General features: G+C 33.2%; 1 protein-coding gene across 1 annotated transcript; it reads left to right on the top strand.

The window, feature by feature from the left end:
• Window positions 1-8,881: 8,881 nt before the first annotated feature.
• LOC134241537 (ankyrin-1-like) lies at window positions 8,882-20,515 on the top strand. Its single transcript, XM_062723576.1, has 2 exons — window positions 8,882-8,964; window positions 16,946-20,515. Exons 1-2 carry the CDS (start codon window positions 8,886-8,888, stop codon window positions 20,494-20,496), a joined length of 3,630 nt encoding a protein of 1,209 aa, XP_062579560.1. The 5' UTR covers window positions 8,882-8,885; the 3' UTR covers window positions 20,497-20,515.
• The last annotated feature ends 362 nt before the right edge of the window (window positions 20,516-20,877 follow it).

Genomic DNA, 20,877 nt, shown 5'->3' on the forward strand with positions numbered 1-20,877 from the left:
AACTCTATATTGGACTTTGAAAATTATTTAATTGACTTGTACCAATTATAATTATAACCGCTAAGAATTTCAAATGCTAGGAACATACAATATTTACATTGCTGTGAAGTTTTTTAACCTTCAATAATTATCAGTAGAATAATAATCTCATATTGTACTTTTCAAAAAGATTCAAGAAGACATTATGATAGCTGGGGCAATCAGTAATTGAACAAGCAGTATTCAAGAATGTCACGAATTAATTCAATTAAAAATCTTTAATATTTAATTTTTGATTGATTGCAAAACATGCTTTTCGATTTATTTTTTCACGCAAATTGCTACATAAAAAATATTTGCTGGTGGAGAAGGCTGTACTTGTACTTGTCACTTGTAGCCCATTTAAGAACAGTGTGGGTTTTTTTCGGTGCAGCATCGATTGCACACAACAACGTAGCATTGTAAAGCCTAGAAAAAGTGGGCGGGTCCTAATATGTACCGGAAATGTTTACTCTGACGTCACACGTTAATAGGCACATTTTGTATTCCTCATAATACAAGAAAATCAACTACTTTAAAATTTTAAACTGTTTTAGCATAATAAACAACATAAAAGCTTATCAATGCATTAAAATAGTTGCTAGTAAGATCCCAGTTAACAGTTTAAAAACAAATCACTGATCGCAGCAAACTTGTCGACATGACGTCATTTTTTATAAAAAATGACGTATTTCAAGTACTGTGAAAGGCAGATCAAGTATATTTTTTACAGTGAAAAATGCATTTTATTAATAAACATAATGATAATCATTGATTTTAGATAGGCTATTTATACAAAGGTAAAACATTTGATTTGTGCGATTATTCAATGATTAGTGAGAGATTGTATTTAAGGAGACGAAGGATGTAAAGTCACATGACTTAGTTTACTTTCATAATCTCTGATAAAATATGTACAACAGATTGAAACCACAGTATTTGTAAAAAAAAAAAGTCTGCTTGATTTTACCATCTTGTATAAAAATATCTAAAAACATTCAATCTTTCTTGCAAATATTATCAAATTACAGAATAGATTGATCCACTCTTCAGTTTCCCTACACTGCGCGTCCAACGAGTCGTTAACGGCATGGTGGATCTCTTAGTATAGTAAGATTAGACACGGTAAAACATGGGTAGTATTATATCATAAAAACGGGTCATGGTCAGTACATGGTTGGTATTTTGTGAATTACAGAACACAAAAAATATTTTTCCATGGTTGATGACAGAAATAATTTCCTAGGTATGTCATATTTCGCTTATTTCGAAGATGTTGGGTTTTCCCGTCCTCGAGAAACGTAAATATTTTCAATATTTAATGATAGAGTTCTTTGCAAATAATTTTTTTTTGTTGTTTTAATTGTCTAAAAAAAATACGTTATTTTCCGTCTCCAGATGCGGTGTGACAGAAAAATCTTGCTTTTTCTAATTTGAACCATATTCATACTCTGAAATAATTTTAGAGGCACATTTTTCCTGACCTATTTTTTATCTATGCTGAAAAAATTCAATTATCGACCGAGTAATGGGCCCAGAAACATGGAGAATCAAAACTTCACTCAGACACTGTAGAGTTTCGTATTTGTCACACAATATCTCAAAAAAAAAGTCTAGAAACCAACTGATATATCTGCTTTAAGGTAAGTGGGACATACTTAATTAAAGATATACCAAATATGAAAAAAAATTGAACGACAGGTATTTTTTCAGCTAAAGGTCCTTCGTCCCCTTAATTAACTTTCACCGTGTTTATGTGTACAGGTTTGGCATATTTAAGGTGGCTAATTAAATTGCCTTTCGCAAAAGGCATAAACTTAATACATATTAGCCATTTTTTTAAATATAAATAAAGGATATGTTCCTTAGTTTGAAAAGTGCTGCTGCTTTCTTCATATCGAGAGTGTGACTTAATAAAGACATAGAGTACTTGGTAAAGGTCAAACATATTTCGACATGAACACATTTACTTGAAAGTTTAACAAACAAAATGCGAATTCTATATAAAGCAGCAGCACTTTCTAGAAAGTAACAAGTATGCAGAAACAATTGGTATCTTAAGGATTTCCATCCCTAATGGGACCAAATTCGCTACCCTTAAATATCCCTGAAGTAAATTATACTCTCATATTATATTAAAGCAAATTATAGTAGAAAAGGATTGACCGCGAGAAAGTTAAAAAAATGTCATTAATTAAACAGTGGTTAATTAACAAAAATTGCATTGAAGTCTGTGGGGAAAAGTGTTTTTTCGCAATAATTTTTTTAAAACATGAATATCAACAAATCCTGCAGTGGAATTATGCATTGAAACATAAAAAATAGAATGACCATTTAAAACATTTTTTTTTACGAGCTAAATTTTTTTTTTAATTGATTTTTTTTAATAATTAAAAAAAGGGGGAGATAACTCTTACCAAAATTCAAGGTCATAAATTAGGACACATCCCACTATACAAACTAATAGTAATATGTGGGAAGTATGTCTAAATAAACTTAGTGTTCAATGCCTACATATCTGTTATTCATTCAATTTCATTGAATTTGTTCCTATTAGGGATTGAATACCTTAAATTTTTAATTTCAGCTAAGGATTGCTCTTGCGATATTAAAATTTGTTTATGCCCTCTATGCATTTATCACGTGACTGTCCATTGATGGGACCAAACTTAATTCAGTACAGAGTGGTATATACTATATTATTTCAATAAGCATTTAAGTTATGTAATAATAAAACGTCTTTATAAAGATTACTTCAGTTTTAAAAATTTCCCGTTTTTTGCACTTCTTCATTCCGTTGATTTCTTTATACTAGGCCTTCACAGCACTGCGAAGGGAACTCTATTAATACGGTCGTATTAGAAGGACTAGTTTCCATGTGTCGCAGTGGGATTCGAACCTGCAAACGATAAATTCCTTACTCTGTACTTCAAAAGCAGAGCTTCTAATCACTGCAACACCCTGACGACTCGTTGAGATTCCTCTCACTGGCGTATGCCCTTGCCGTTTGGCTTTTTCTCGCTTTCTAGATCTTTTTTACCTCCGACACATCGTAAGGGAGGTTTTTAATGACTTTCTAGCAAAAAATCACATTTATCCCTTTCCATTTTTTCTGATTGAACATCTATGGGACTGAATGGGAGATAGGATTCGAAATGCCAAAGATAAACGCTTTCAACAAAGGTTAATTTTGTTGAAAATGTTGATAAATATTCCTCTTTGTAGGAAAAACACACCGATGATCTCCCTGCAAAGGAGAAACAAGACTGTGACAGATTCGCGAAGGAGACATTGAAGAAAATTTGAATTTTCAATTTTCACTTTTGGGGGTATTAGTTTCAATATCAGTTTCAATAACTTAAGAATTATGAGGCAAAGTCAGATGATATTTTGGTTACATTTTTATTAAACATGGTTTTAAACGTTAGATAGGAATACTACAAATACTTTAGGAAAAATAAAATTGTTTCTCCTCTAAAGTTTACCCTTCGTTTCGTTTGCCTTTTAGTATAAATTATTAGTGTATTCACTTACAGTGATTTTATAATAGGAAAAGGGACTTTAGTTCAATGACAGAATTATAATTATCTTGTTATAACAAATTCGATTTCGTGGTTTGTACGATGAACTATACTTTGTTATTAATTATCTTTTTTAATTGAATTGATAAGAAAAGATCAATCTAGTCCATCGATACTATGTAATAGAATTTGTAAGGAAATGCAACGTTACAACATGTATTAAGATTCTTGACCAAGAGTAATAAAATTGGGAACTTTGAAATAGATAGAACATTTACTCTGAAAAATATGTCCTAAATTAATGTTTCCGTAGGTCCAACATTAATTCATTGAGAGAATTAATGTTAATGTTTTACATAACAGTGCATAGGTTGATACACATCCCTTCGAAAGGTATTACTAAGGTTTGATGTACATAGATGTACTTTTGTGAATGAATGAATTTTTTTTTCAAAGGATGATTATATCCTTAGAATAAACTTCATTTGACTCAGTACAACAGAGTTGTGCACAATGAGCTTTAAAACCGATTTATAAAAAGATATTATCCAGTTCGTTGGGGATTTTTAATATACCCTAACCCATTATTTCTTATAGATAAAAATATCGTAATTGTCAATCCGAACAAATATTTGACAGCCGTCTTCGGATATTTTCTGTTATATTGATTTTGAATGTAGAAAAAAATTCCAAATCTTAGTAACCATGTATGGGATATTTTTCACATGGATTATATTCCTGGAATCTGTAAGTTTCTTCATGGTTAAAATAGATAATCAGGAATCAGATCATCTAAAATTTACAGCCTAATAGCTGGCACAGCTCTAAACCGGGGGAAAATCACTAACATACCGCCATTTTAAAATAACATATTATCATTAACTTCATTTAAAATATTGCTAAATAAGAGAGTATTGAAAGATAGTTTTTCTACTGTTCCTTTATTGCATCAATCAACATATAAAAGATAATGTATTTCATACTGTTTAAATAACAAAAATAAAATAAACAGATCTAGATCTAGATTCTGTTTACGGTTTGACAAGATTTAGGCTATCTAATAATTAGTGTACAAGCCAAGTACTGTTGAACCATTATTTTTCCATGCATACAATTGTTTAAAAAAATTCGTTCGTCGCCCTTTTCCATAATAATTAATATCCCCATTACCAATTAATTTATCGATTACATATATACATGCACTTTCATTTTATCTTCTAAAGGTTAGTTTGCAGACTGGAAATAATTTCTTATATATGCAGATTTGAAACTTTGAATTGATTGACAACTCTTTAAAACATCTGGCAGTTTATTCCACATTTTCAAAGCATAAATTGTAAAGATCTTCTATATATGTTTTTGTGCAAAGGATAAACAATGCATTGCTCTGACATTTTTATTTAATTAACATATTTAAAAATCTAACTAATTTGGAATTAATTCATACAGGTATTTAAAAACAAAGATGACAATTAGAACTATAAACAAGATAGTCAATACATGCCATCTCCTTGAGTTTTAGAAACATTACCAATGTGTTTGTTTAAAAGGTTTATTTAAAATCGCTGTAGCGGCTCTTTTGTTTGGTGTTTACACGTCAGTTTGTTACAGATAAGACCGTTCTTGATTTTCTTTACGCTCCAAATGGTACAATAAGAAATGTCACTCAGAGTACATGAATGATTTTAATCTAGACAAAACATCTAATTTTCTATTTTTTAACATATTCAGATCATGTAAGACACTTGTCAATATTAACATCAAGTGCTTTCAAGCAAGATACAAGTTACACTACTACCCACTTGAATAGATAGATTCTTTAAGTTTTTTACCTTTGTTTCGTGCCAATTAACATACACTGATCTTTTTTTTTAAATATTGATGGTGAGCATGTTTTTCTCTAACCAATCTAACGTATTGATAAATTCTCCATGTAATTTATCTTTTATAACATTTTACCACTTCTCCTAGACATCCTGATTGATGTCCCACTGTGAATGGAAACTACATTACCAAAATTATTACAAAAGTATTATTCATTCATTCTAACTCAATAAATTACTTCACATCGACAAACAAAAAAGGACGAATCCAGATTTGTTATCATTGACATGAAATACAGAGGTAGAAGATATGTCGCGTCTTTAAAAAGTGTTATTTATTGCTTACAAAAACATGTTGTAGATTTAATAATGTCTATGTTTATTCCACAGAGGTCTACCGGTTTCTTATTATAATTTTGCATAAAATATCAAGTAATTCCTATCCAAAAAAAATGAAAACTTTACTTTTCTCAAAGAATAATTTATAATATTCGTCGTAAGAAAGATTGCAGGCGCCATTTACAACACATGTGATAATACTGAAATAAGTAAGTAAATTACAGTCGTAATATGGTAGACAATGATAAAAAACTAACAAACAACATCTTAGTTTCACTGTCCCTTACTGTCTGTTCAACAATATCTCAATAGATCATCAAGTAATACAAAAACAGTATTTGTTTTCATAACAAAGTCGAAGAGCAATAATATTCAATTAAACGATAAGATAATAAAATAATATGAACAATAAAACATTTCTTATAAATTTACAACTGGATGCTACTTTACATCACTTAAAAACACTCCACCTTCAGCCTGTGATTAATATGGAAAATTCTAAAGTCCAACCCCCATCCATATAACAATTTTATCGAAAATACCTATTTAACTCGATTCAATTTTTACAGATGTCCACAGTACGGTCTAAAGGAACTGTTTTTCCAGTTAACAGATGTCCTGGGAACATTTCTGAAGTTGACCATGCTTCCAAAAGACTAAATTGTTCTGGAATTGACCAGAATAAAAACACCTATCATTGTTTACCATTGTCTGACCTGTCTCAACTTGTTGAATTGTGCTATCAAACAAGCTATTTAATTGAAATAGGTAAGATAAATTGATTTGATGCTTATTCTGAAAAACATGGGTTGCCCAGGTGGCGCTGTGGTTAGAGCGTTTGTTATAGAGTTGCAGAGTTAGGAGTTGTTCCTTACGTCGCAGGTTCGAATCCCACTGTTGGACGTGGAGACCGGTCCTTTGGATGAGACAGTGTAAACTGGGATTCCATGTCGCAGTAGGTGTTGGCACGAAAAAGATCACTCCTTGCTCAATGGCCCAAAGTGTCGAGTATAAGACAAATTTTGCAGCATTCCACCGGCAAGTTGTGTCGTCTCAATATGAGTGAAAAGTTCTCGAGAGAGACGTTAAACATTATACAATCAATCACTCTGACAAACTTTGTGATATAAATGCCTGCTTTATTTTCAGCAAAAAAAAATGTGTTTATTTTTTCATAAAAAAGAAAAATAAGTAGCATATTACATGCACAATCTTCTTGCATTCTTTTCAACGACTGATAAATTTTTACAAATCGAATTATTTTTTGTTTAAAGTTTGTTTAAACACACCTTAGTATCATTTTATTAGTTTCCGTTTAGAATGTATTAACATGTTTATTAACAGGAAATTGTATGGTCCTTCAATCTGGATATTTAAACAACCGATCATGTCTGCATTTTACTGAAGGCTGTCCCAACACGACTTACAAATCCAAACTGATGGTGAATTGTAAGTGTTTTGCGCACATTTGTAAATTTGCAGATTTCGTCATTGTTACTAGTGCGATGAGACACAAAATGCTATATGTCAAAACAATTCATTTTATGTACAGTGTATGATACTATATATAGATTCACCAATTTGATATCACACGAAATTAGTCATCATATTTTATCTACGATTTGTTAACATCTCCAATTTGATATCACACGAAATTAGTCATCATATTTTATCTACGATTTGTTAACATCTCAACGCCTAAATATTTTAAGAATTTTTAATACGAATAACTCTCATTTCCTTAACCTGTATAAAAAGAACTATGAAATTTTGGTTTTTGTCTTTAATTTAGTTAGCATTTTTGTACAAACTTCTTTTAAGTGATATTCACTATATATGTATTACGTAACCAGCACCATCGCCAAAATGGCAGAGTGGTAAGAGCGTCTCGGAGTAAGGGCTTTATGCTAACGTTGCAGGTTGGAATCTCTTTGTGGTTTTGAGACTATCCTATGGATATCAGCATATAAACCTAGATCATACGTCTCATGTTGCAGTAGGTGCTGGCATGTGAATGATCCTGCACTACTAAGTACCAATTATGTCTAAAATTTGCAATCCTGCATAAGCTACAAACTCTCAAAAGGGATGCTAAACAAATAAACCCAAAAACTTATAAGAGAATTTTTTTTAGAAAAAAAACTTCTATTCTGCATTTAACATTTAGAAAAAAGTACATAATGATGTTTCAAAAAGTAATTCTATGGAAAATTTACGGCATTCAAACAGTGTATTTCTTTCATCCAAATGTCATTTTAAAGATATGTGCTGTATTTCCAATTTTTTCCAGAGATGGAACTCAGTGTTCGTACAAATAAAACTGTTAACACATTTATAGAGTTCTATCTTATCATAATTTATTGAATTCCTGTTTCTGATAAGTTCTTTAAAATTTCGGGAATCATTTATTCATCAATGCAATTAGATTAAACATAATAAGTATACTTTTTTGTCTTCAATCTCCCTTTTAAGTTTTGTTAATTCTAAGCTTTAATTTGACAGTTTTTTAAAGAAAAAAGTTTAATTTATCTGTTAAATAATAAGAAAAACTAATATCAATGATGCATACATGTAATCTCATTTTGTTTCTCTAGATCCAGTTTGCACAACAATTAACAAACAAAACAGATGCTATCTAGCTGACCCTTCCTGTCCTAGTTTACGCAGGTAATTTTACTTAAAACTATATGTATTGTAAACAAGATGTACAATAGCTTTCTGTTTAACTTGACACAAACAAGTTACCTTTATAAGAACAATTCATTTTATAGTGACCTTGAAGTCACGACTGTCTCTCCTACAATCAACGTCAGTCTATTGTGGACCACTTCTACCAGTCCGGGGGATTCTTCTGGTGGCAAAACCTGGATAGCGGTACCCGTGGTATTAGCTGCACTTGTCATTATAGCGCTCTGTTCATGGTTGATCTGGAAACTGAAATTTCGTCGTAAAGCCAATGAGATGGAATCTGGAGGTTTGTTTACCTGAATATTTTTTTTTATTTCCCTGCAAAGAGAATACGGTTTATAAAGAATAGGGAAAATATTGAGATGGATGTTCAAAGACAAAGTTTTGAATGACATTGAGTGGTAATACTCTTGAAAAAAACATATAATATTCAAAAGAAAACATAGAGTGTTTGATATATTGATCTATGGATAATCTTCCTTCTTTAGAAATTGGGATGGATTCAATAACCAGTCAAAATTCAGAAACGGAAGCTTTATTACAGGAGAACGAAAATGAAGACCAGTATGAAGGAGGTTAGTTGTAGAATTCCTAACATAGACACCGATCAAGCAGATAATGTATATTTATATCTGAAAAGATTACAATTTCTGATTAAAAAATGTATTCAAAAAATGTTTGTTTTTTAAAAGATATTTCATTTTTTTGATAAAATTTTCCTTCATAAAAAGATGGAGAAAGAAACAAATATAAACAAAAGTGTTTCAGAAAATTTTAGAACTTCTAAGATAAATAAAGATGGTCTTACAGCGACTTATTAAATTAAGAATTGTACAATATACATTTGTTAAACGATTATTGTATCAACGGATCAGATGGTATAGAGATATAGATTCACATTTTTAATTCGTTTGGGTTTATATTACATTCATTTGTTTTTGTGCTACAAAGGAAAATTGGAATCTTTTATGTTTATCGCATTTTTTAAGGGGTCACTAACTAATCAAAGTGGTGAAAACACTCTTTTTAAAGCCATACTCAGATACACCATCAAAATTATCAAAAACAAGACGTGTTTGTGAAACACTATTTTTTTTTTTTGTATGGCAACATAGCGAAGGTAAAACTTTTCTTATATGCAAATAAAATATATTGGTATCCAAAGTAGAGTATTCTCAAAGGAAATACATGTACAATTGTGAAATATGAAAGTCGGCCAAGGTGACAGTTTTTTTCGTAGGAACGGAAATCCCCAAGGTTAAGGTAATTAGTATCAAATGAAAGGTCTTGTCTCAAAGAATACATATGTGAAGTATGGAAGCCATAGCCCTAACCCTTCAAAAGTTATGCCCAAGGTAACCGATTTAAACAAGTAAGTCTGACTCCAAGGTTAAGGTCAAAGGGTCATCCTTCTTGATACATTGTATCAAATGAATGGTCTTGTCACAAGGATTACATATGTGACGTTTGATATCACTTGCTCTTAGCGTTTAAAAGTTATGGCCAAGGTTAAAGTTTATTTATAAGTATAGAAATCTCCAAGGTCAAAAGGTCAAGCTTATTAGTATCTAATGAAAAGTCTTGCCACAAAGAATACCTATGTGAAATATGGTTGCCCTAGTACTAACCCTTCAAAAGTTATGGTCAAGGTTACCCGTTTAAAATTTTGAAATGTAAGTCAAACTCAAAGGTCAAGGTCAAGGGGTCAGATTTGATGGTACCCAAAGAGAGGTCTTGTCACAAGTATGAACTATTATGAATGCACTAGCCCTAGTATGAATGCACTAGCCCTTAACCCTTTGAAAGTTATGTTTTGCTTTAGGTCTGCTTTTTAAAAGTAGGTCAAACGCAATAGTCAAGACCAAAGGGTCAAAGTTCTAGATATTCAATAAAGCGTCTTTTCACAAGGATAACATATGTGAAGTATGAAAGCCCTATTCCTTACTGTTCAAAAGTTATGGCAAAGGATAAATTTTTTCCACAAGGACGAAAATTTTCAAGTTCAACGTCAAAATGTCATTGTTGTTGGTATCCACTGAAAGGTCTTTCTACAAAGAATATATATGTGAAGTATAAATGTCCTGATTCTACATTCAAAAGATATGGTCAAAGGAAAAGTTTGGAATTTTTTGTGAAAAAGTGGATCAAACTCCAAGGTCAAGCAAGATTAAACATATCCAAATGATCAACAAAAAATCATCATTTATAATATATGCATGAGTTTAGATTGACAATGTTGTCTCTAATTAGGTTAGACTATACACTCTGTTCACCAGGGAATTAGATTGCCTCTCTGGCATTTATATGCAGTTGCCCCTCTAGCGTATAGAGATATATATTCGAGATAAAATGTCTATCAAAAAAGTTCATACACATTCCTCAGGTATCTTCCCTGTCTGGTGCCCCCAGGCTTGGTCATACAGTTGGCTAGCTGCACATTTTCTAGACACCATTTTACATGGACATTACTGTTATCCTTTATTTAACTTATGTCTATGCTAAGGCGTTTGTCATCCACCATTTCGGTAGACTGTGATGCCTCACAAACATCCTTGTTATCAATATATATTGTTATCAATATAATATCTGCTTCCAGTTTATAAATCTTCTCTCGTAGTTCTCTGTATTACAATACATTCTCTAGGCCCTCTTTAGAACTTAAGACTTCTGAAACAATTGTTGAACGAATTTTTTTTCATTAGCCTGTCAATGAATAGGACAGAAACTTCAAAAGCGGTCTTTAAGCCACAGAATTTGACACTTAGTACTTTAATTGCTTATAATTGACAGCGCTGCATCTGATTAATTAAGCTCTCCCATAAAGAGGAGGCAAAAGGTAAATCGGTATGATATCTTTAAAATTTCAATAACTTCTATTGCCCTCAGCATGTATGCAGCTGTTTCAGTTTTTAATTTGGAACTTTGGAACTTAGATACTCAGATACACCATCTCCATTACAACACAACTCTGGTTTTGAACCTCGCACTGCCCTGTTGAGTTGTCCAATTAATTTACGGTATAATTTGTGTTCTCCTGTACTAAGTAGTTCATGAATCGATTTTCTGATCAAAGTGCGGGTGATTCCATTTTTCTTAAAAATTTGAGTACAATTCTTTCATTTTTTATTCTATTTTACGTTGAACCCAATTTACTGAAATTATTGAAATTCTTGTTGGTCAACATTAGCATCTAGAAAAAAAAATGTACCAGGAAATGATATTAGTGATCAACAAGTCATCGAATTCTCTTTAACCAGAACCTCAAACTATCAATTATATCATCATGACATTATACATGTACTATTTCCATTCTCATCCGAAATGTTTCATTTTCTTTACTGAACATAGCCGATCTCATTTTTTGACTGTCAATATTCTTATTAAAGTAGCTGATTTGATTCATCATACTTTATTTTGCTCAATCTTTCAAGGGATATTCTTACAAAAGCACTCCCCAGCCTCACAAACAAAACTTTTTGAAACACCACCCTTCCAGGTCCTAAACAGCACTATCGAACCTCTCTTTCATAAAACACAATATTGCCATAATTTTCTTTTGCTATCTTTATTTTTAACTGCAGAGCTCCTCGTATCCCTTTATCTGCTTTACTCTGAATAATTTAAATATGAGACGTTGAGACCGACCCTTTGGAGGAGACCGATTAAATCGAGGTCCCGGGTAACAGTAGGTGCTGGCACGAAAAAGATCCCTCTCTGCTCCATGGACCTTAGTGTCGAGTAAACTACAAAATTCGATGCTCTCCACCGGCAAGTGGTGGCGCCTCCATATGAGTGTAAAATTCTCGTTAAGCAATATACAACCAATCTGTCAACAAAAATATGCAGATTTTCAAATGTTCAGACATATCTTGGAATCTGTAGACCTTCTGATACAGGCAAATTTGCTTTTATGATTTTTGCAAAAAATTTGGATTCTGACCTAGGGGTGATCAAAAAGTTCGCAAACTATCTCTATATCTACAAAACCACAATTCAGATTAGAATGAAGCAGCGAAATCCAACATGCAACTGTGATGAGTTAAAAGCCATGCTTGCCCGGACAAAAAGTGTTTTAACATCAACATTTTATTTTCGGCTATAATTTTGATCAGCATGATATCTGTTACACCACAAAAAAGGTCGAAAAGTCCACTCTGACTCATTCCTGCTATTGTGCATTGACGAATGGTAAGAATAAATGGGAATTCTGGCTTTTTGTCAGGATTTTATAATCTCCACTGTGTTTAATCAAGGCCCCCATTATTCAAAATGTTATTTCCAGTTCTTCATCAAAACATAAATTACAGACCCTAAACCGTGCTACTACACCACTTGAACGGTACGGTTCGGTACGCTTTGTGAACGGAACGGTTCGTTTTGAGAACGGTACGGTACGCTTTGTGCACGGAACGGTTCGCTTTGTGCACGGAACGGTACGCTTTGTGCACGGAACGGTTCGCTTTGTGCACAGAACGGTACGCTTTGTGGACGGTACGTTTCGTTTCTTGCACGGAACGGTTCGTTTTGAGAACGGTACGCTTTGAGAAACGGTATGCAAATGAAGTGGGCGGAGCCTGTTAGCTTTAATTCTTGATTGGCTTCTAAAAATTTATTTATTTTAAATGACTTTTGAAGTACTTAATGCATTATATAATTATATTTCAGCTATTAACAAATTAATTTCTCGGTTTCAATTTAAACATTTTACACTACAGCGGTGATGGAGGAAAAATGAAAAAAAAAGTGAAAGGAAGAAAAAAAACATCACCCCACCGATGTCTTTGTCATTATGTATAGATATGTATTAATACATATAGAATTCGTAAATATTTCCGTATTTAATTTTTACGTATGCTGACCTTTCATTTGAAAAAGGAAAAAAATTAAATGAAATATTTTTTCACTTTAAAATAAAGTTGTAACATAATTATAAGGAATTAATAAATACCGGGTATATACTTGTTTTATACATATAATGCTATGCACATATATAAATAATTTTTAATTGATTGATCTATAGAAATAAGTATGACTTTTCCTGCTTCATTTTTATTCCTAGTAATTAGATATGTAAATTGTTTTTTTTTTATTGTAGATCTATCGCTTAAACGTTTGCTTCAGAAGAGAAATATCAGTAAACAAAATAAATACAAAAAATCAGCAGCAGACACACGAAATTTATACAATAAGTTCCGAGCGCTTTCTCGTAACAATACACATTCTTTTAACAGACAAGTATTTATGTTTTCAATAATCCTTTCAGTGTATTAAGTAATTATTTTTAGAAGTTTTTCTTTATTTTATTAAGTTATTCTATCCTTGTTAAGTCTGTAAAAACAAGAGAGAGAGAGAGAGAGAGAGAGAGGATAGAGAGAGATGCAAACCCTTAATACATGTACATTATCTGTAAAAAAAAAAATAACTTGTATTTATTCTCATTCTTCGTTTTATTTATATCGCCAAAGACCGGTCACGGTAGCCTAGTGGTAGAGCGTTCGCATCGTAATCGGGAGGCCCGGGTTCGATTCTCGTTCGCGGCGCCGCGTCATACCTAAGACGTAAACAAAGGTAGTTACTGTTCCTTCGCCAAGCGCTCGGCACTAGAAGTGAAAGTCACGGGTCTTTCGGATATGACCTTAAAAACGTAGGTCCCGTGTCACGGTAGCTGCTGGCACGATAAAGAACCCTCACTGCTCAATGGCCCTGAGTGCTGAGTATAGGTCTAAATTTGAAGCCTTTCACCGGCATACGGTGACGTCTCCATATGAGTGAAAAATTCTCAAGAGGGACGTTAAACAATATACAATCAATCAATATATCTCCAATGTCACAATTAATCAGTCTATGATTCTATTTAATCAACCCATTTACAACTATTGTGGAATGAATAATCCGTTCTCTGTACATGAATGCTGTCGCATGAAATCCTCGGGCATCACCTGTCAATCAAAATGGCATGACGCTAGGTGACCCTGAAAGTCTGTTTACGCAGGAAGAATTTCTCCTGTAATTTGAAACATTCTTTTGGTCAGTTTATAGTTCACACCTGTCTAAAAAAAATATTGGGTCACAACCGGAGAGACGGGGGAGAGGGGGGGGGGGGCGTGTGTTTAATACACCTTTCAAAGTATTTAGTTAAGTGTATTAAATTGCTCAACAGACATCCAGCAAACTCACCTTCCAGGTTTCACCACAACACTGATTACAAATTTACCTCCTAAATTATCCCTTTTCAGACAAAAATAAATAAGCATGTATCCCTGAATTATAATTTTCTTTTTTTAAAAAAAAAAGCACAATTTAAAACCAAATAAATTCGCATAAGTATCGCCTTCTAGAGGGGGGGGGGGTAACAAACATAATATGGCTTGAAAGAGGATTGATATATATATTTTTTAATTTCATTTTATTTAGTAAATTATCTTTTTTCAGACACTTATAAAAATGTGTTCTGTAGATTATGATTAATTTTAATTTACAACAACGTACCATTTTGCAGACTTTTAAAAGAACTTTTAACCAGCTAATTCGTATTGCTTTCTAGAAAGGGGATATGGGTACAGTGTAACAAACCTTATAATATCTTCATTTTTTCGCAAACTGTTCTTTTGTTTTTTTTATTTTTCATAAGATGTATTTCAGAATGAATTCAAGGTAACATTTACACTGCAGTTTGCACATTTTATTTGCAAGAAATTCGGCTGGCGATTTTTGTATGCAGCGTGAAAGTTGATCACAGATTTATTAGTAAGATTATTATCTCTGTCTGTTCAGTAGAATTCTTCATATTTACCGCATGTAGTATTTTAATCCATATTTTACATGATAACAGATTTTCAGTGCAAGTATAATTGCACCAATGATTCGCCTATAGTAAGAATCTTAACAGAATTAATGTGAGAGTCTAATACGGATCATTTTTTAAATTTGACAGTTTATATATGTTTTAAATTCTTACAAAATATTTCATCAGTAAAATCACGCATCTGATATGTACTACATATGTTTGCATACTTACGACAAAAACGATCTTGTATCCGATAAGATTTGAATTAATAATTTAAATGAGCAGAATTAAAATCAACCTTGGAATTAATTCATGAAAGCGTGTTCTATGTTAGTGGTATTATAGTCTATTGAACCTTTTTTTTATGTCAAATACAATTATAGGATTATGAAACATCAATTAATGTACATGTGCACATTTAAGGCGGGTTTTTTTCCGGACACGAGCACAATTATATTGAATTTTGGGGCATCTTATAGTTTTAGTTTACATATCTGTATTGTTAAATTACGAATATTTAAATACAGCAAATATTTCAAAAGGAAATTGATTTAATTTGCTAAAACGTGTAGTATGAAAATGAAAGACTTCAAAGACGCCGACATTGTTCGAGGTCCACTGTGCCCCGTACGTGTTTTGCGGGAAAAACTCGTGGCCTGTACTGTACCTTTGACCACAAACACAACCAGTTGACTTAATTTATAGCAAATAAGGAATCGTCTCACACTCTGTCTAGTTGTTTTGCAGTTGTAGTTTGCTTCGAGTAGTTTCCTTATTTTTACAGTTGAAGATCCCGACGCATGATACTTGATAATGGTGTTTCGAACAGGCAGACACAACCTCCGTCCTCCTTTCAAAGGCGCTGTAGCAAGAAATAAACCAAAATGACTTATTTGGTCATTATACGATTCAAAAATCATTGGGGGCGTGGTTTGCATATTTAACCATAGAACGGTACGGTTCGTTTCTTGCACGGAACGGTACGCTTTGAGGACGGTACGGTACGCTTTGTTCAAGGAACGGTTCGCTTTGTGCACGGTACGGTACGCTTTGTGCACGGAACGGTTCGCTTTGTGCACGGAACGTTACGCTTTGTTCACGGAACTGTTCGCTTTGTGGACGGTACGGTACGCTTTGTGCACGGTACGGTGCGCTTTCTGCACGGAACGGTCCGGTTCGTTTCTGAGGCGTAGTAGCATGGTTTAGGGTCTGTATATCACTTTGCCTCTTATAATATCAAGTTTAAAGTCCTGATGTGTACAATAAGAATCTTTAAACAAAACCATTTTTGAATTGACCAATGACAAGATTAATATAGTGTTTAATTTACGAGATCCATTTTTAATGAAAAAGCAGCTATATATGATGTCAAAAAGCTTGGAATTGCACTTTTTCGTGGGGAATGGATTGTTTTAAATCTCAGTTTACCATCTTAATTTCAATTTGTAAAAATTTGAGGAGGCAATAAAATATCATCTTTAAAATCCTCAACATTTAATTATGCAAGAAGTTAAGATTTCGTTTAAAGAATACAGAAAAGAATTCCCCATAAAAAATAATGAACAATACTTATATGTACAATTTTATCTCCTTATCTTGTCTACAAATGTGATTTATATTTCAAAATCGATTAACTATTTTTGGGGTAAGTTTAAACGTATTGAAGAGCCATTTCAACAGTTTCTGTTGAAGGTGAGCATGACGTTTTCAAGACATACACATTATAACACAAAAAAATTTTGTGATGATTTTTTTTTTAATATTTGAAGGTACAACTCTTATAGACGATATTCTGAGAAGTTGGCAAGAGGACAAAAAGTACTTTGTCCCGACAACGGCAAGCAAATTTGTAGAAGAAAAGATTAAAAGTCAAAATCTGGTCACGGTCGTCGGTAATTCTGGTTGCGGAAAAACGGCAATTATCCAACACATTGCACTTAAGTTAAAAGAAGAAACGGGATGGAATATTAAACCTGTCGATGAGGTGAAAGAAATAAAAGAAATATGTTCTCCTGGAATATTGCCAGGTAATCAAACACTCTTTGTACTGAATGATCCTATTGGTAAGGAGACACTAGATGATATATCATATAATTCATGGAAAACTTACGAGACAACATTACAAACTTGTTTGAAAAGAGTTAAATTGTTGGTGTCATGTAGAAGATGCGTCATAAATGACAAGAGATTAGAAGGTATTCTTAATAAGTCTAACATAGTAGAAATTGACGGCGACAAATTAGATCTGACAGATGAAGAAAAAAGAAAGATCTTGAATAAATACTGTCAACATTTGGATATATCTGAAGAGAAAGTTAGGGAAATTATCAAAACGGACGCTTATTTTCCTTTGCTGTGTAAAGTTTTTTCGTGTGAATTGAGCAGCAGAGAAGAAGGAGTTAACCTCTTTAAAAATCCTTCTGTGTTCATAAAAAAGGAAATAGAACATTACAAAACACACGATAAGCATAAATATTGTGCCCTGCTATTGATTATGGCATTTAACAATAATTTAAATATTCATTCTATAAAGAAAAATGATTTATCACTACATAAATTCAAAAACATTCTAGGGCTGTGTGAACTTCCAGACAGCATTAACGTTTCTTTCATTGGAAGAACTTTACATGAACTGAATGGCTCCTACGTCAAACGTGTGGGGCATTCTTACAAATTCCTTCATGATTTTATTATGGAGATAACGACTCTGGTGTTTGGTGTTGATTGTCCACAAGAGACAATACAGTACGCAGATAGTGGTTTTCTGAGACGCCGGGTGAAGATAGAAGACGATACAGAAGAGGAAGATCGCGATCCCTTCACTGTTTACCTGCCTGAAGAGTACATTGGTGATCTTGTGGATCGCTTTATTATTGACATGCAAACAGAACACCTTCCAGATGTTCTACTCAATCCTTGTTTAAGGAAAGAGAACGTCATTAAATCCTTAAAGAAAAAGGTAGATGCAATTGAAAAGATTCTTGTCGGAATTAAGTGCGAAATAGACAGATCTAAATTTTCAAGCTCATTTAAAGGTTTTGGTTTGTCTAGACTTGGCTTTCTTGACTGGGGAGATGAAATATGTCCTTTAATCGGATTCATTATATTTTGTCATAATGAAATTTCTTCATTCTTCTTGAGAATAATCAATAAATCGACGTTTAAAGATTATCCTATCTTTTCCGCCGTGTGTGCAAATGGTAAGTTAGACTTATTAAATTCTCTCAGCGAGGAATATAAAAAATCAGCGATAAACGAAATTTGGGTTGTTTGCTTACCAATTCATGTTGCTTCTCTATTTCATAATTTTTCAATCATTGAGAAATTAGTGCATCTCGGTGCTGACGTTAACAAGTTTACAACTGATGACATGTGGACTCCATTGTTATTAGCTATTGCAAATGACGAAGAACATTTCAAAGAGGCTGGAATGGAAACAAAGGAAGGGGAGAGACGTAATGAGACCATTATTGTCTTATTGAACAACGGTGCTAACATCAATTTATGTACTAAGAATGGAGACAGTCCTCTTTATTTAGCTTGTGAAACTGGACATGATAGCACGGTACAACTGTTACTGAACAACGGTGCCTACATCAACATATGTAACAAGAATGGAGGCAGTCCTCTTTATATAGCTTGTCAAAATGGACATGATAGCACAGTACAACTGTTACTGAACAACGGTGCCGACATCAACATATGTAACAAGAATGGAGGCAGTCCTCTTTATATAGCTTGTCAAAATGGACATGGTAGCACGGTACAACTGTTACTGAACAACGGTGCCGATATCAATTTATGTCAAAAGGATGGAGTCAGTCCTCTTTTTATAGCTTGTGAAAATGGACATGATAGCACAGTACAACTGTTACTGAACAACAGTGCCGACATCAATTTATGTCAAAAGGATGAAGGAAGTCCTCTTTATATAGCTTGTCAGACTGGACATGATAGCACGGTACAACTGTTACTGAACAACGGTGCCGAAATCAATTTATGTCAAAAGGATGGAAGCAGTCCTCTTTTTATAGCTTGTCAAAATGGACATGATAGCACAGTACAACTGTTACTGAACAACGGTGCCGACATCAACATTTGTAGAAAGAATGGAGGCAGTCCTCTTTATATAGCTTGTCAAAATGGACATGGTAGCACGGTACAACTGTTACTGAACAACGGTGCCGACATCAATTTATGTCAAAAGGATGGAGGCAGTCCTCTTTATATAGCTTGTCAGAATAGACATGATAGCACAGTACAACTGTTACTGAACAACGGTGCCGATATCAATTTATGTCAAAAGAATGCAGCCAGTCCTCTTTTTATAGCTTGTCAAAATGGACATGATAGCACGGTACAACTGTTACTGAACAATGGTGCCGATATCAATTTATGTAACAAGAATGGATTCAGTCCTCTTCATATAGCTTGTCAAAATGGACATAATAGCACCGTACAACTCTTATTGAACAATTGTGCCGGCATCAATTTATGTACCAATGATGGACTCAGTCCACTTCATATAGCTACTGAAATAGGACATGATAACACGGTACAACTGTTACTGAACAACGGCGCCGACATCAATTTATGTGATAATGATGAAGTCAGTCCTCTTTATATAGTTTGTCAAAATGGACATGATAGCACAGTACAACTGTTACTGAACAACGGTGCCGACATCAATTTATGTCAAAAGGATGAAGCCAGTCCTTTTTATATAGCTTGTCAGACTGGACATGATAGCACGGTACAACTGTTACTGAACAACGGTGCCGACATCAATTTATGTGATAATGATGAAGTCAGTCCTCTTTATATAGCTTGTCAAAATGGACATGATAGCACAGTACAACTGTTACTGAACAACAGTGCCGACATCAACATATGTAACAAGAATGGAGGCAGTCCTCTTTATATAGCTTGTCAAAATGGACATGGTAGCACGGTACAACTGTTACTGAACAACGGTGCCGACATCAATTTATGTCAAAAGGATGGAGTCAGTCCTCTTTTTATAGCTTGTCAAAATGGACATGATAGCACAGTACAACTGTTACTGAACAACGGTGCCGACATCAATTTATGTAACAAGAATGGAGTCAGTCCTCTTTATAAAGCTTGTCAAAAAGGACATAGTAGCACGGTAAAACTGTTACTGAATAACAGTGCCGACATCAATTTATGTACCAACGATGGAGTCAGTCCTCTTCATATAGCTTCTCAAAATGGACATGGTAGCACGGTACAACTGTTACTTAACAACGGGGCAAACATCAATCTCTGTGAAAACGATGGAGCAAGAACTCCTGTGTAGCTTGACAAACTGGACATGATACTTGTAGCACAGAACAAATAATACTGAAAAAAAAATCACACATACAATATTTACAGATTTTGCCTCGTGAATTGTCAAATGTACGAGGAATGTTCGAAAAATTCGTGAATTTCTGTCATATCTTTTTTTTATTTTACGTCCTCTTTTTACCAAATTTGGGACAAATATTTAACAATATATCTAAATGATTTGTATTAATTTTTTTTTTAAACATCACAATTGATGAAAAAAATATCAAGATTTTTAAAATGCAAAAATGGGATTGCGGAGCAAGTCAAAATTAGTAAGTTACGAACAATACATTAAATAATTTCTGTAGTCATATTCTGTGTAAATTGGAGCAAAAACGAGAAACAATTT

Source organism: Saccostrea cucullata, unplaced genomic scaffold, assembly GCF_032062105.1.
Source record: "Saccostrea cucullata isolate Sc308-1 unplaced genomic scaffold, CSIRO_AGI_Scuc_v1 ctg2974, whole genome shotgun sequence".
NCBI classification, from domain to species: Eukaryota; Metazoa; Mollusca; class Bivalvia; order Ostreida; family Ostreidae; genus Saccostrea; species Saccostrea cuccullata.